The 17,019-nt window shown below is 38.0% G+C and overlaps 1 protein-coding gene across 1 annotated transcript in view; it reads left to right on the forward strand.

Annotated features, from left to right (window-relative positions):
- LOC127352182 (pro-neuregulin-3, membrane-bound isoform) overlaps positions 1-17,019 on the forward strand; it is a 354,121-nt gene that overhangs the window by 325,739 nt on the left and 11,363 nt on the right. The window contains exons 5-7 of the mRNA XM_051380369.1: positions 1,685-1,787; positions 6,599-6,725; positions 15,558-15,673. Coding sequence (XP_051236329.1) covers positions 1,685-1,787; positions 6,599-6,725; positions 15,558-15,673 — 346 coding nt within the window. The remainder of the gene's footprint in view (positions 1-1,684; positions 1,788-6,598; positions 6,726-15,557; positions 15,674-17,019) is intronic.

Below are 17,019 nucleotides of genomic sequence, written 5' to 3' on the forward strand. Positions count from 1 at the left end.
TATGTTACAGTGTTAGACCTTCCAGTGTACAAAAAATTGTAAGTAGGATCAGATCAGTGTTCAGTATCAGCCAATACCCTGAATTAACATAACAGTAGTCTGTATCAGTAGAGAAAAAGAGAGATCACTGCATCTCTTCAACATCTTACCTTTTCTCTGCACCTCCCTATATCATTCCTCCTTATGTCTCTCTTTTATATTTCCCCATCCTGCTCTCTGTCTGTCCTTCCTGCTCTGCCTGTCTGTCTTTCTGCCTTCCCTGCAACCGACCTCAGTGTGCTCCCGTAGGACAGCCCCCAGCTCCCTCTAATGATATAATTATAGCCAATGAGCCAATGTGATGACTCAGGCTGATTAACAGCATCAAAACAACACTGGCCCCAAACAACTGAGACATCAATGGAGGGAGATAAATAGAGACAGAGAAGAGAGGAAAGGATGCCCTGACAATGGACTAATAGACATGACATCAGTTATTTCAGGGATTATGTATGACATACTGCATGTATGATTGGTTATGCAATATCTGTGTGGGCATCAGTAGCTTAAAGGCTACAGCAGTAAGCTTGTGCTGAGAGATCCCTGGTTTGAATTCCCAGGTAGGTTTGAAAATCTTGATGTGGTCATGAATTAGTAACACTCTCTCTCATTGCCGGCTGTCAGGATGCCCTTGAGCAAGATGCAGTGGCTGCAGCGGTGTTGCTCTGTTGCTAAGAAGGTTGTGGTTGTATTCTGCAGCTGTCAGCAGTGATTCTCTGAGCGTATGCACTGAAAAGGTAGCTGTAAAGAACTTAATCTTTTTTGTACTAAAGTGGCCATTCAAACCCATCCGCAGTAAAAAATTTGTCTCAATCACCTCAATGTAAAAACCCAACACCTTGTGTCATCTTCGTGCTTTTCCAAGGTCTGAGCCCTGCTAAATAAAACCTGATTGATCGCCTATTAATGTATCTGAAGGCAACTATGATTTACTTGTTCGTAGCAAACAAGACAGCTTCCATTTTTCTCCACTAATGGCGTCTGTCCATGCCATAACTCTTCTTGTCTCCATGTATTCAAGCTCCATTACATGTGGCATCCATTTCAAAAGCAGTCGGCGTCTATTGGACCATTACTTGATGTGGTAGAGCTGATAAAATGAGCTGAAAGGCTGTGTGGTAACTAAGAATAGAAGGTGTTGCTGGAGAATTGTAAATAGGTGTTGGTGTATTGTAAATGGGTTTTGAGTTGTTATTTTATTGCAGTTTTATTTAGTTTATTTATCACAAAAGTAATTACACTTATACAGGAAAGAATCTGCAAAGCAGATACAAGCAGCCCCAGAGAGCTGTTGCACTGCAACTGGTTGTTTGATGATTTGAAATGGCTGTTTGGGTGCTGCAAACAACAATATTAGAAATTAAAAGTTGGTAACTACAAACCTCAAAACCATGTTTAATTCTGTGTTATGATGAGATTACTCTATAGTATTAATTTAGTATCAACTCCACCTCTGTGAATATTGGCTGTGGGATCTCGGCAAATATACACACTCGCACTGATTCACAAAATCCCCCATCTTTTTCTTCTCCTAGGTCTCCCATACACACATGCTGATAGATATGTAAGTGATCTATGACTTTATTCCCGAGGATTGTGTTCAGACATTAATGTGGCTCCTTCCTCTGTTTTTGTTTCCCTACAGAGAGCAAAGAGGTGTACAAGAGACAGGTGCTGTCAATCACATCCATCGCCATGGCAATCAGTCTCCTGGGAACCCTGTGTATGGCCCTCTACTGCCGCAACAAGTGAGAAGATAAACACACAAAAACATGCATATAGATATACATACAACCCCCAGTTCATATGTAAATTGCTAAGGGCAATGTGGTGATCAATCATATCAGTTTTAAACCCCTAACAAACACAGTAAACGTTTTGATCAACTGTACTGTGCATGCAACAATGAGTTACTACTGACATTTCAGGTATGCTAATTTTTTCACCTATGTCACCATTTTTCCAGATCCCAATGTTGTCTATCTGTTGCAATACAAATGATGATCAATAAAAACAAAAATCCCAAGACCCTAGTTGTAATAAACCGGAATCCTCCTCTATATAAACAATAAAAACTTTAAAGGTGGGATATGTGATACGGAAGCACAAAAATATGGTAGTATCCAAGGTTTTTATTTCTTTTTCTTTATACAATGATTCGATTTATTTATTTTTATTTTACTTTTATTTAACCAAATAAGTCAATTGGGAACCAATTCTCATTTACATGACCTCAACAAGAGAAGTAGATTTAAAAATAAGTGCAGTGATCAGAAACGGAAGATAAATGGAATAAGGGTGTGCAGTTTTAGTGACATTTGCAGCTGGTTCCAGTCCCTGGGAGCGGCAGAGTGGAAAGAGTGACAGCCAAAGGATGTACAGACTTTAGGTAGAAGAACACAAATTGTGGTTTCTGTTAAAAAAGCTTAGTAGAAATCGGAGATATGGAAGGGTTTGCCAATGATTTTAGTTTTATAAATGAACTGGTACTTTTTTGATTTGGAGGCAAACCTTTAGATTAGGTCACCATAGTTCAGGTGTGCTTAGCAGAGAGGGTAAATGACGCCTTATTACAATAGAGGAAACCGATTCTTGCCTTTGGAGAGCAGTGTGTTGAAAGGAGAGAGAACTGTCGAACCAGATACCCAGGTATTTGTACAATGTGACGAATTTGAGTTCTGATCCACCCAAGGAGGAGATTTTGAGGGGGCAGGCGACATTTTTTTTTATTAGTGTTTAGGAGTAGGTGAAGGTTGGAGAAGACGTACTGGATACTGTTGAAGCTGAGTTGCACAGAAGACAGAGCAGTGTTAAGGCATACGATATGAAATGATATGCTAAAGTTGCTGCTGCAAAGCTAACAGAGTTAGCCGGGGATGTGTGCAACCTCCATGTTTTTTTGTCAGCGCACACAGACCTAGCGAACCGCGTGGCAATATTTGCTGAATTTGAAAAAAAGTGTATTGTATTAGAATCTTATTACCTTTGTCAAGCTATCAAATAAAACACTAGGTCAAAACAATATTATATATACAATTCTATCAACACATAAATAAAGATAGTGAACAACATAAACATGTTTTCTCAGCTTGGCTGAGGTCAGGGTCTGTTTCCCCTTTAAATACTTGTTCCTGTCCTATCCTGTCCATGGATAGGACTAGTGTCACAGAGAGGACTGGTTTGGGTTAGGGCTAAGGTTGGATGGATAGGTTAAGGTAAGGGGTAACACAAATCGGTATGCAAATAGACTTTGACACAAGCAAGGCACATACACGCACATAAAGTTCAAGGACTGTAACTGGGCATTTTCACCCAGCTCTTGGATTCCATTTTTCCAGCCATGCACAAATGTGACATATGGAATTTTCTCATGAATATATTGACAGGTACATTAGCTACAGTGACATTTAATTTCATCCCAACCATCAGTTTTCATTTGAACTGAAAGTTTCTCCAATGATTTTCAAACTTTCAAACTTACTTTGACCATAATATTCATGGCAAAATCCTAAAGTAAGTAAAATGTTACAGTATTTGGTAATAAGCCCAGTTGGCTGTGGGGAGAAGAAATGCCCAAGGAGACATTTTGTTAATTTAGTGAAGGCCGAAGGAACACATTGAGGCATCAAACATCTTGAACGAAATCCCAGACCGAGTATTTGCAACAATTTGTAAATCTCATTATGTGCACACACATATTCATAGCCCATTATAACCCAAAGGTCAGCTCTTGTGGCTTCTGCACTGTCTCTCTCCTTCCTGTCCCTCTCTCCCTATCTCCATATTTTTGCAGTACATGCTCTGTGTGTGCACATTAATTGGCATATGAATGGCCAACATCCATTCCTGGCTGCAAGAACTTTGCATGCCTTGCCTAAAGAGATTCTATATTCTCAATAGGATGGGTCGAACATCCGGTATGTAACGGCAGTGTGTCATTCAGGGTATATGGACCGTGAGTAGGCTGTGATAGATGGCACTGTAATTCCATAGGCTTCCCTCTGTAATATAATAATGTGAGTGAGTGAGCAGCCTGACAACAAGATAATCGGATCAAGGCATGATGGACAGGCGCTTTCAAAAAATCCGTAATTGAGTCAGGGAACTAGCTTGTTCAATGGAGAAGATGCATATACATCAGGAGGTGTTCATGCAAATCTGAGCAACCTGAATAAAGATAAAGTCAAAGGTTTACTCACACAAAACACAGCCAAATGGAAGACAATTGATTCTTTAATTCATGCTGTCTTCATTGCTCGTTAAAGGGCAACCTGCAGTGTGTATGTATTTGGAGAGTGACACATTTTCTCATTTTTGTCTCTCCTCCAACACATTAACAATGAGGTTGTGCTTTAGGGTTCACATCCACCCCCCAAAAAACAGATTCATTTCCATATAATTATTCGTCAAAGCCACAGGGAGCCACTGGAAAGGGGCTAAAGAGCTGCAGGTTGCACACCCCTGGTTTAGGGGTCAAGATACCAAAGATCTCTCTCTGTTTAAAGTACTGACAGCATGATAAGTCTATGATAGAAAGTGTTGACCAATTTTTTACCAACATGACCTGTGAGATGGAGTTTTCTGCTAAATAGAAAATGTTATTAGTGTTGTCTCTTAGACACATTCATAATAGCTGTAGCTTCTAAGTAGGTTGGTTACAAACAGTTGATGACATAATTCAAACAAGTCTCATTTCACTTTTGCACAGCAAAAGCATATGCTTCTATCATAAAGAGCAAGCATACCCTTTTACATTCAAAAGCATCAAATAAACAACCAGACGTTGTCAGGGCTTTAGAAGAGATAATGGACCTTTCATATTAAGTGAACGCTTCTCCTAAGGTGGTGTGTACCAAATGTCGCCGCCTTCTTCTAAGAATATATAATTAAAGTAGGGCGGAGATGATAGGGGCTTACCAGAAGGCTGTTGGTAAACACTTCATTACATCGCTGTCATTCAGCAGATAATCGAGACAGGAGCAGTAAAGGCTGTATATGATAATGAGCATACCTCTGGCACAGCAGAATGAAGTTATGATAAAAGGGCTTAGTGCAAATAACTTGAGTTACTCACCTTGTGACAATTACAAGCATGTAATGTACACTGGACAGAAAATTAAACCAGACCAGCTTCTTTAAGATGAATGTCAGAAATCAGATTACAACCCTCTGCTCTGCAAAGGTCTAATTATTTCACTTCCTCTAACATGATTATCTCTAGACCTCTTGCTTTGAGTCAGGTCTGCATCCATTCAAGATTAGGGTCAAGCTAATTAGTTTTCCGGTCAATGACTTCAGTCCTTCAGTGTCTTTGCAATAAATATTACAAATGCATTCTGATTCAACCAAATCACATCTGAGAAATAAGGAGTCCAGACTCAAAAAATCTTAACAGAAGTGAAAATATATATATATATATAATATATATACATTATATAAAATATAATACTAGTTTGTTCTAAGTCTTCTTTTATTACTGCTTAGAGATGAAATAAGGCAAGGTACAAATAGAAAGTTCCTTCGGTCAATAGCTCACTTTCTTCTTCTGCTCTGTGCTCAAGGGCATTGAGGCTGGTAGAAAGCAATTTTCCCAGGACACACTCATTTTTTCTATCTTCTGCTTTTCAAACAGAACTCCTATAGATACTCCCCAGTGTCCTTTACAAGAATGACACAGGATATTATGTATATTTGGAAAAGTAAAGCAGGATAAAAGCCTATAAATAAAGTGTTTGGACGTACTTGTGTCTAATTTAGATTTGCATTAGAACAATTCTATTGCTTTATCCCTTATGCTTGCTTTTTGAGTTTGAAATACAATGCTGTAACTAGAATGAGCTGCACATTTCAGGACTATTGGAATCACTATTGGAGCCAGGGAACTGGGAAAGAAAAGATGACCTTAAAATGGTTCGCAGTTTAGAACTGCATATATATTTTAGAAACAGGTTGAGTGTAAAGTCTCGTTTTGGCCTGCCTGAATGTTCTGTAATGTTCTATCAGGGCAGGGTGATGGTGTTAGGGACCACGGGACCTTAAACACCACATTAGTGATATTGTACATTGGTGTCATTCCTTTCTGAAACAACGGTGGTGCAACTGTCCCAAGTCTCCTGTTTTGAATTCATTGGAACAAAAAAGAGGTGTTTCAGGTGGGACGTAGTGGGAATGTTGAATTCAGAACACAATTATGACACTGAGGAACTCAGAACATGTTTTACTAGAAGTTATTTGGATATCTTATGTGATGAAAGAAGGATGAATGTGGCCTCTTAAGTAAAAGCAAATGTGGAAGGTTAAAGGCTTTTCATGTACTTAGGCCAGCAGATGCTCTATCCTTACACAGTTTAACAACTCAAAGCCAGAATTACAGCAACACCACTTGACGATTCAATAATCATATACATATATAGTAGATACTATATAGTACATACTGATTAGTTGTATTGAGAACCTGCAGACCTGCACAGGATTCACAGTAATTCAGCTGACGCTGATCAAAGCTCTCCTAAAATAAATTCCACTTGTACATCAACCCTTTTTTTTTCTTTCTCTTTAGGAGGCGCCGAGAGAAGCTTCAGGCCCACCTGAAGGAGAGTCGCAGTTTGAAAAACTACACTGCTAATTCCCATACTGCCCTGGATGTCAAGATAAGGGCCCCCAATACCAACCTGCAAATGCATGAGGTGACTACTACTGTTTTTACTTTTTCCATCTTGACTGTCTTTCAAAGTCTTGCTGCCTGGTGTAAGACATAAACAAACAGTTTTCATGAGTGTAAATCAGGGTGCTCTCATGCTTTTTCTTTTAAGACTGGCTTAAACTTAATTGTCTTAAAAATTAACCAACCTATATCAGTTTAGTTTTTGTCAACATTCAATTCATGCTATTAATTGCCATCAGCATAAATTTGCTTAGATTATTGCTCAATTAAACCACACAAAAATTTAACAAAAACAATTTTTTTTTATCTGGTAGCAGTGTCCCTGAAGAGATTATCACAAATTAGACATATGCCGTACACACAAAACACCTCGGAGTATTATAATCTATCATAAAATTCATCACCCCCCTGCAGTTTCTAGCTGCATATGAATCAGTATGTATACCTGTCTCCACCTGGCCACTTGCATCAGGCTCACAGGTCTTTGAGTGAGCAATTGTTCAGTGGTTTGGGAGCATGGTGCTGGCTAGCGATGTCATTCATCATCTTCTCAGCGCTCTCTGTCATCACATCTCTCCCAGAAGTGCGTCGTGGAGTAGCTGGCATGGAAAACATTACCTTAATTTGAATGTCAGTCAAATACACATCTTCCATCGCCTTGGGGGAGTTCATGTATGTGTGTATTTGTGCACTATTGGGCATAAATTAGCTTTAATCGTTTTTACATGTTTATCATATAAATTACCTATCTAATCTACACAGGTCTGACACGAAGCTTCATTGGATAAATTGTATGTTTCCTTCAGGCATGATTTGAATTTGCAATGAAGCAAAGCACATGTACTGTACACACCGGGGACTCTATCCATCATAAATGCATTAATATACACAAGATGGATAAATCACTTTGGAGCTCACATACAGAATAAACATTTCTGTGCTTCTCCTACAGTTTGCGGTAGAGATAATTACAGTTCACACTGGCGGTTCATGATTCAGCTGACAGTCTTCTACCAACCCTCACCACTTGATTTTTACAACCATGAAGGCAATTGCTTATCTTATCCAGACCATGTCCAAATCGTTTCTGTGATTCTTATATACTGCATAATAGACAGTTTTTGGACCACTGTTTTGAAGCCTCAAGTTTGGCATTATTGCCGTCACCATCTTTTTTTTGTTGGACCCAGAAGGGACCATATTTAGAAAAAAATAAATAAAATAATGCTATCTAAGCTAACTGCCGATAGCCTCATATTTACTTCAGCAACATAGGAGAGGGTATTGATCTCATCTTAGTCTCGACAAGAAAGCAAATAGGCCCATTTCCACCAAAACCATTCTTTTAAAATAGAGGTGACAGATCAGAAAAATGTTGAGTCATTTTTGTAATGGGCAGGGTCATTTTGAAAGGGGAACTGCCTCATTTGTTGACTTTTGTTCAAGTACTTATACAGACCTACTGAAATAAATACATTATTCACCTGTACTAAGTACTGGCACTTCAGATTTTTGTCCACATGAGTACCCTTCTCATTGTGAACCGCTACCTCCTGGTGAGCATAGGTACATACCCCTAAACACCCACGTAACACTAGATTTTCTTCCCCACAGGCATTCTACTAAGGCCCCACCCTCTGCCTCTGATTGGCTAGTGTTCTTTGTTGGTTTGGTTGGTTAGGTTTAGGCATGAGCAGCGAGATCATTAGGGAATAAACGTTCAGAGCCAATCAGAGGCAGAGTAGGAGTAAGGGTTAGGGATGGGCTTACCTTTTTTGGTCCAATATACTGAATATATACTGTATAAAAAGATGAATTGTCTAACTTGAATCCACAGGTAAAAGAAGTAAAAGTGTCTGATTGCAACACAACTGCAGAGGCTCTGTCGACTTTAATCTTGAGCTAATGGACTTTAAAACACAAGGGTGTTCTTGCCAGAGGATCTTGGGAATCGGTTCACAGAGGGTTCAGATGTCTAAGATATAGCTTGGAGACAGAGCTAACCAAAGCTTGAAAGTAATCTGTAAAGTCTGTAGTTTGCGAAGACGGCATGTCAGGTATGCCTCCTCATATTACCCTCAAGCTGAGTGCTCTGTCAAGGACAAACAAACTGGTCACCCAAACTTACATATAGATCAAGGCAATGGCAGCAATCTAACCTTCTACACTGATTTAGATCGTATATGCCATAAACTTGAAAGTGCTCTAATCAAAGTGATGCACTTATTTGCATTGGTGTTGTTGCACCCAAGAAGTACATCATGTTACATTTTGATTTCAACCTAAATGTAATGGTAACAGAGAATAAAATAAGTTCACTTGTGCGGATGCAAACTGTAACCCAATAAACTAATAGCTATTTGTGCACATAGTACATGCAAATTGATTCATGTATATTTATCAGCCTAACAACTGACACACCATAGGAAAACAGATCAATTATTGATTTGATTAGTTTTATGTACTAAGACTAATCACACCTATGTTCTCCTTGATCTTTATTATTTAATATTCTACACACAGTGCAGACTTTTAGCTTGAACTTCTGTTCAAATATTCAGAAGTTTTGCTTTTAGGACATTATTGCTTTTACTTTTGACTTTTATGTTTTTCAGATTTTCAGATCTTTTTTTTCTTACTTTTCTTGTGTAAGTCAGTGGAAGGAACCTACTGCTCTTTAAACTCATTCCCTTTCTTCTTTCAGCTAGGAACTTCCAACTTTAAATGGGTCACTGCACTTTATCAGTTCTTTTCAGCTTTGAGATACCTTTTTCATATTTTTTGAGAAATCACAGTTCAGGTATTATGCTTTTTTTAAGAATTTGAGACTTTATAATGGATGTGGACTTAGCTAGCTAGAGTGGGTCAACTTAAAGATTCAGGAAAATGATATCAAAATGTTAATTCATGCCTCCTTTAAATCAGAACATAAAATATGACCCACAGGTTCATTCACTGATTTGTAACTCAAGGCAAAAATCTTTATGACTCTTTGTTATTGCTTAAGTTCCTTTTATTTAAACAGTGATACATAGAAATATTATATAATATATTGAGCCACTCTTGCAGCAACTCAGACAGTAACAATAATTGTTATAGGTGATGTGTTGTTATCTTGCTATCTATGTTGAAGAGTTTGCAGCCAGTGGAGACCTACACAAGTGGTGTTTAGCTGATTAGGCATCTCCTCAGGAGTGAGTCTGTAGCTCAGAGGTTAGAACTGGGGCTTCACAGCAAAGAAGGCTCGACCTCCTCTGCAGCACACTGACCGACTTCTGAGACAAGCAATTCCCAGCAATTACTTTAAACTTTTCTAGAATTGTTGACTAAATCACCAGATAAAAAGAGAGGGAGACAGTTATTTCCCACCTGTTTCAGTTGAGACCATGCAATAATTATCATTAGCACTACGGTTCAGTTACACTAGAAAGTGTGTGCTACACGCTAGCCAGCCAGGAACTTACACTGAAACAGACATATTTTAAATAACACCATTTTTTTTTTTTTTGACTGTGTAATAATAAATTGAATGTATGTAAATGTATGATTATTTTCCATATTAATGATTATCTCTTCTGCTAAGAAAATAAAGAGTAAAATAATTGAATACAATAATGTACAGTTGAATAAACCACATTCTCAAAATCACATTATATCAAAACATAATAGAAAACAATTTAAAAGTGGTCCTTTGACTCTTATTTTGCTAATTGCTCTATTAGCACTAGCTCATGAATTACTGATTATTGTTTACTGACTGTATTGTGGAGAAAAACAAGCCTGATCTGTAGTGTATTGCTTTTAAATTTTGTTTTATTTATTTCATTTCTACAAGAGCCTTTGGGAAACTTACATGCAAATGAATTGTATTTGTTTATTTTGTGCCTACGCACCCAGAGTCACGTCGATTTCTGTCTGCAGGCAATCAATTAGCAGCATTTCTGAACACAGAGCAGCAAGCACAGGGTCAGTGCTGTTATAGGAGCTTGCACTCACACAATGTGTCACACACAGCAAGCTGAATTTCTTTCTCTCTATTACATTTCTGTTGCATGTCTTCGCCACAATTAAATCCCCTATTTGATTTTTCTGATCTAATTTTAATAAGGGATTATTACTTTTTTTGTTGCATTTAAGCGCATTTACATGTAGATAAACAGCCCATATAATCGGGTAGGTCATGACGAAGGCAGCAGAACTACCCAACAGTGGCCCGTTATAGGAAATGAGCACTTCTGATTAGCACCGCAGGGCCATTTGTTGGAAGTATTTGATTAAGCAGTGAACTAAAGAGCTGCTCTGACTGAGCCGGTCTTTCTCTATCAATCAGTTTTACCACCCTATCATGTATTCCACAGGTTTTCCACAGAGTCGGTATGTCATTGCCGCATAATTGAAACTGCTTTCTCTCTATCATGAACAAGACTGTCCTGAGCCTGCTCTGCTAAGCTTTGGTCTCAGATTACAGTTGTGTGTGTGTGTGTTTATAATGCTGTAAAGCTGTTATTGATGCCAGCATCTCTGCGCAAATCATAAAAATCATCTCCTGGTTTCCTCCAGATAGTATGTTAGTGTTAAAAAACCTCAGTGCCAGAGGCATACGGTGAATTCTAGTCCCTATCTCAGAGATTAAAACATACATTACAGTACACACACACACACACACACACACACACACACACACACACACACACACACACATCCATTAATATACGCCATTACATGCTCCCTTTGCACCACAAATGTCCAGTCGCGGCATGAAGTCACTGTCAAAGCAATGATTACTTTTGCCCGATGTATCTGTGCGTCATTTATGGAGCTAGAAAGCAAAGTTTCTTTGCCTGCAGCGAGAAAACATTACATTTATATTGATGACCTCTATAAACAGTCAGTATTGCTGTATGACACATGCACACAGTTTTCCAGTTATTCCTTGAGCAGTCTTTCTAATGCCTAAATCTATTTTTCAAAGTGAAACAAAATGGACGCTGAACCACACAGTGTCAGAATTAACAGATTGTAGGCACTTCTCCCTCTTCGAGGTGGTAGGCAGAGTTCTTTATTAGTCTCTAACGGATAAATAAGTTAAACACTTTTTTCTGTCTCTAACTGTAAAAGCAAATGAGTCAGTGAACTTGGACATTCATTCAGCTATGACTAGCAGGGGCGATTATACTGCCTTCCATTTCTTCTTTATCATGAATTTATTAACAGCACATGTGAGCATTAACACATCCGTCTCTGTTTGAATAATTGTAGCCCACTTTCTAGCGTAATGTCCCACTATTAAAACTTCATATTTGCTGTTTTATCACAGGCTGAGAAATGAACAACTGTTCACTGGAAGCCTCTGTGTCAATTAGCAGCTTGGATGTGCATGGTGTCAGAATGTGTGGGTGGAGATGAGAGACATTTTAGCAGTTAGACAGAGATGCAACGGGTGGTGTTGACCATCCTCAAATTTTCAATATTCTTTTTTTTTTTTACTTTACTCTATGACCCAAAACATTGTTAAAGGGATTTAATGTTGCACTTCCAAAAAGTTAAAGAACTCACAAGAGACGTATGAAATGTATGAGAATTTATTGTACATCTTTTTCACCGAGTAGTACTTCTCATGACAAGTACATTTACCTTAATGTGCAAAATCATTGGAGTTCTCCATTAATGTCACATCATCTCTGTAGTTATTTCAAGAAAAGTTTCTTTTCTGACACACTAAATGATACAGCTGTCATTGAAGTTGCATCTGGTATCAATTGAACAATGTGTAACTTAAAGCAGCCCTTAGTATTTAAAAGTCCTTTTGACCTTATTTGTATTTTATATGCTGTTTATTGCAGTAAATCTTTATCAGTAACCACAGCTTAATTAATCAGTATCAATCATTACATTCTATTAATTTCAAAGATACTGTCATCGAAGGGTTGTGCTGGATTTTCAGTTATAAGGTGAAACTATTTATTGCTAATTTGACCCAGACAAATAATAGATAACTGTCTAATTATTCAGACTTGTTTTTTAATATTTTAATCCAGTCAGAGCCATCCGGTTTAGGAAAGTATGATTAGCACTGTCTGAAGAATTGTGTCAGATGTAGACGTTGCAGCACCTCCATGAACCAAACCATTTAAATATAACTGTATGTCCATCTGAAAAATCAATATAACCGCACTCGCCAGCACAACATGGACTGATTCCTTATTATTTGAATATCTGAACACATTAAATATACTGCAGGCTAAGCTCTTGTTTCTTATTCTTAAACCAGAGTCAGATTCTGTGAGGGTAAAAGTGCAACTCTCTGAAAGGTTTAAAACTATCATGTCAAAGTTTAAGATTCTAAGATTTATGTTTCACGAGAGTTCCTACTTTCTCATCATCTACATTCCTGCTTCAGTGGAGATGGTACTCTATATATATATACAGTATCAATTCCAGTTAAGAAAGAAAGGGTTTATAAGAACAAATCAGCTTTCAGACGCCTGAATGGTCACGTAACTATGGTAGCCTGTGTGATGCTAATGAGGCTGGTGTCCTGCAGAGGTTCCATAAAGGGATTGCGTCAGTGACAACCTTGTTAGTCAGGCATCAAACTCAGAACTTTGTTTAAAAAAAAAGACATGAATGTACTTTGAAGCGAGAAATTGCACAAAAATAGGTCTCTCTTAGCTTATGTTACAAAAGTCTAGACGATGCTGAGATAATGCTGAGGAGAGAAAACTGTCACTGCCAGATAGATGTAAACCACAGATAGGTTTGTGTAGCAGATAAGAAATCAAACCAGCACCACCCCCTTACATCTTTAAGGCTTTTTAAAGTTTAAAGACTAAAACACTTTCTTGTGTTGTCCTGTGTTCTTTTGAGGGATTCATAGCAGATCTTCACTGCCGTGCAACTGAGTCTGCCATGTCAACAGTATTGTGAAGTGCAGAACAAAGAATTGTTTTGTTTCACTGCATATTTGTCTCTCCAGTGGGGACGAACATGGGGGGAGTTAAAAGGGAGAACCTGGGACTTGCATAGTAACACGGTAGTGCTGATTTAGATCTCCTGTCATGATGGCTACCAGTGGGAAAGAGGGCAGGAGAGGTAGCAAAGGAAGGATCAATGCGGATGAGAAAGAGATTCAAAAGGGATGGCAAGCAATAAAGAAAATATATACACCATTATTATAGGAAGAATGCATTTCTGAACAAAATGAAGGCCGTGATAAATCTGGTCAGAAATCATGATTGTAACTGACTCAGCAATGATCTTTGTTGCAAGAAAGCATCAATTTACACAAAAAATTTATATTACAAGCCAAAACTGAACATTTTGTGAGTCTCGAGGCATTGTCAGCCTTTATATCTCATTTGTAACATCCTTAATAAACCATAGATAGTGCTCACTTTAGATAAGCTCGGGTAAAATACTTAATGTAAGCAGTAGTAAGTGCTTTCCGTAACTTTGAATTCCTGCATTTTATATAACTTTCTTGATAGGCCATCATTAGAAAATGAATTTGTTGTGGGTTTTATAGAACATCTGCTAACACAGTCACTAATCATTAATACATGTCTGAATAGTGGATGTGCAAGTGCATGCAGAAATGTACAGTACAATGAAGAGTAAAACATTTATAACTGTGATTATAAACCACATAGTAATGACTATTTACAGCAGAAACATGCTTTATAAATGATGAATTCAGTATTTACTAATCCATAACTAATGTGCTTATCAATGATGAATAAAACATTTTTAACTGTGTTTATAAACTACATACTAATGTGTATTCATGCGTTATAAATGATGGATTCAGTATTTATTCATGCTTAACTAATGCTTAATAGTGTGTACTCATTATAAAGTGTTACCAGACAGTGTTCATTTCTGTGCCATTTGACCAATAAAAATAAACTTTTATTGTGCTTAGATTGTGTTCAATGCAATGATTCCCAAACCTTTTGGCTTGTGTTCCCCTACAATGAAACATAAGCAGTACAGCCAAAGGGATTTTCTCTTTCTGAATTGTTTCATTTGAATAATTCTGAGAAGCCTCAAAATGAAACTAACCATTGTTTCATAAAAAAGGAATTGTTTAAGATAAAATGATATGACTGGCAGCTCGTCTGTGATATTTTTCCCTTACAAGCATTGTGAAAACACAAAACAAGGATTCTTATTTTGATGTCATTATGCACTAGTGACTAGTGACCGAATATGACTTTCTATTTCTGCCAATAGATCCCCCTAAATGTTCTAAATCTGAAAATAATTAGGACTATTGTATTTTACCTGTAAAATCATAAATACATCCACAGTGCAGGTTGGCAATAACTTTTTTCTTTCCCAGCCACCACATATTCAGCCATCATTGACACATTTGGACCTCAGTGAAATTGCCAGCCTTCATTGTTGCTAAAAGATTTGTGACACAACCGGAAGCCTTAATGCTCTTGATTTTATCAAGCTGTCAACAGCCTCCCTCCGCTCTCCACACAGTACAATTTACCTCAATCCCTGAAAAGGCAAGAATGATTGTGAGGAAGGTGGAAAAAGGCAGAAATAGATATAACTCGACTCAATTTAGTCTCTGACAGTCAGCTCCCAGAGTCAAGGCAGTATAGGCGCTCCCCACCCCGAGGCTCCCAGCATGTGAGAAGGAGCTGAGGGAGTTAACAGAAGAGATCTAAGAAATCTCAATATAACCTGCTTAAGAAGGAGGTGTTCTGAGTGGGAACACTTTGTATCGCATGATATGCAAATACATGTCTTTAACATCATTGGTCAGAATTTATCAGATGGATTCCTCCTTACATGTTAACTGCTACAAAACTTAAATTATTTTTTATTTTTGTGTCCGCAGTACTGCAAACGCTCCTCCCAGTCTCGCCAGGGAAATGTTTGTGAGTCCAGCTTTGCACATTGCAACATCTCTACTACGCCATCCAGCAGCTCCAGGGGCACAGCAAAACATCACAGGTATTCAGTATTTTTAATACATTTAATATATTTAATTGCACACAAATACACATACACATACACATACCAGTGTGAAGTTCCACTAGAAATGCAGTAGTCCAACAGCAATAATGCAAATTATACCAACAATAGACAACTTCAGTGTCCCTTCCTATAATCAGCAGGGACTCAGTGAAGAGAGAAATTGAATTATCCACATTGCAGTGCAGCCAAAGCTAATTGCTGATTTGCAGAAGAATGATAGTAATTATAATTAAAGCTATAAACATGTTAATAAGCATATCTATAACAGTCATGAACACAGAGGAGATGCGACAGAGATAAAATGGGAAGCACATGTGCGGAAAATTTATGAGCCAGCACAGACGTGTAAATCCCAGTAAGCTTTTTCTCACACTGCTCAGCCGTGTGTAAGAGCTGGCTGGGCTTTGGCATGTTCATCAGCAACAAACCACACTCCAACACACACTTCAGTGCCTACTTCTGACAGAGTTAGAGTTCACATCTTTGCCAAGGCTGGATTTTATGTTACAATACACATGAACAAACATATTCACAGAGCTGAGCAGAAGGGAACTCCTGCAGATCGGGTTTGTACATCAGACCACCTATTGATATTCTGTTTTTCTTTGTTTGTAGGATTTCTTTTTGGTAATATATTCAATGACTAACATATTAATTATGCCCCAGGTTAGTATTTACATTATTGGCCCAGGACGCCATGTGCAGCGTTCATCTAGTAACCTGAGCACAGAAGTATTGAACAATGGTGTTGTGCATGAACAAAATAATCCCTCAGGTCAGTCAATTATCTTCATGCCAAACTGCACTTACTTCCTAGAAGATTCAGTGGTTTTTCCCATTTTCTTACAAAAAGATGAGTTCTTTCTTCTGCATCTCAACTTCTCTAATGTGACAACATCAGATATCAGAGATTTCCACAATTGAACAGAAGGAGAATCGTCCCCAACCCCCTTCGCCATAAAGAGAAATTGAACTGATTCTTTGTGTCCCTCAAAGAGTTCTATATACTTCCCAGTATGCATAAAAGTGGGCTGGGGACTATTTGCTACTTATTTTCTCCCTATTTAACTTCCAAAGACAATGTGAGCTGGTTCTAGCAATTACGTTGGAGAAGCTAACTTCATACTTACTATGAATATACCATCACAGTAGACATTATGTAAAAGATTATTTTGCATCTCTTTATATCTATTACATATTGATATTCTGGAAGGCTTCCTGTTTTGGATTTTGGAATTACATGAAACAAAGCCATTTTAAACTTTTATTGACGCGGTAGGAAGTGAGAAAAATGCGCACATACCTCCGTTTTAACTTTGCTC

This window comes from Dicentrarchus labrax, unplaced genomic scaffold (genome assembly GCF_905237075.1).
Source record: "Dicentrarchus labrax unplaced genomic scaffold, dlabrax2021, whole genome shotgun sequence".
NCBI lineage: Eukaryota > Metazoa > Chordata > Actinopteri > Moronidae > Dicentrarchus > Dicentrarchus labrax.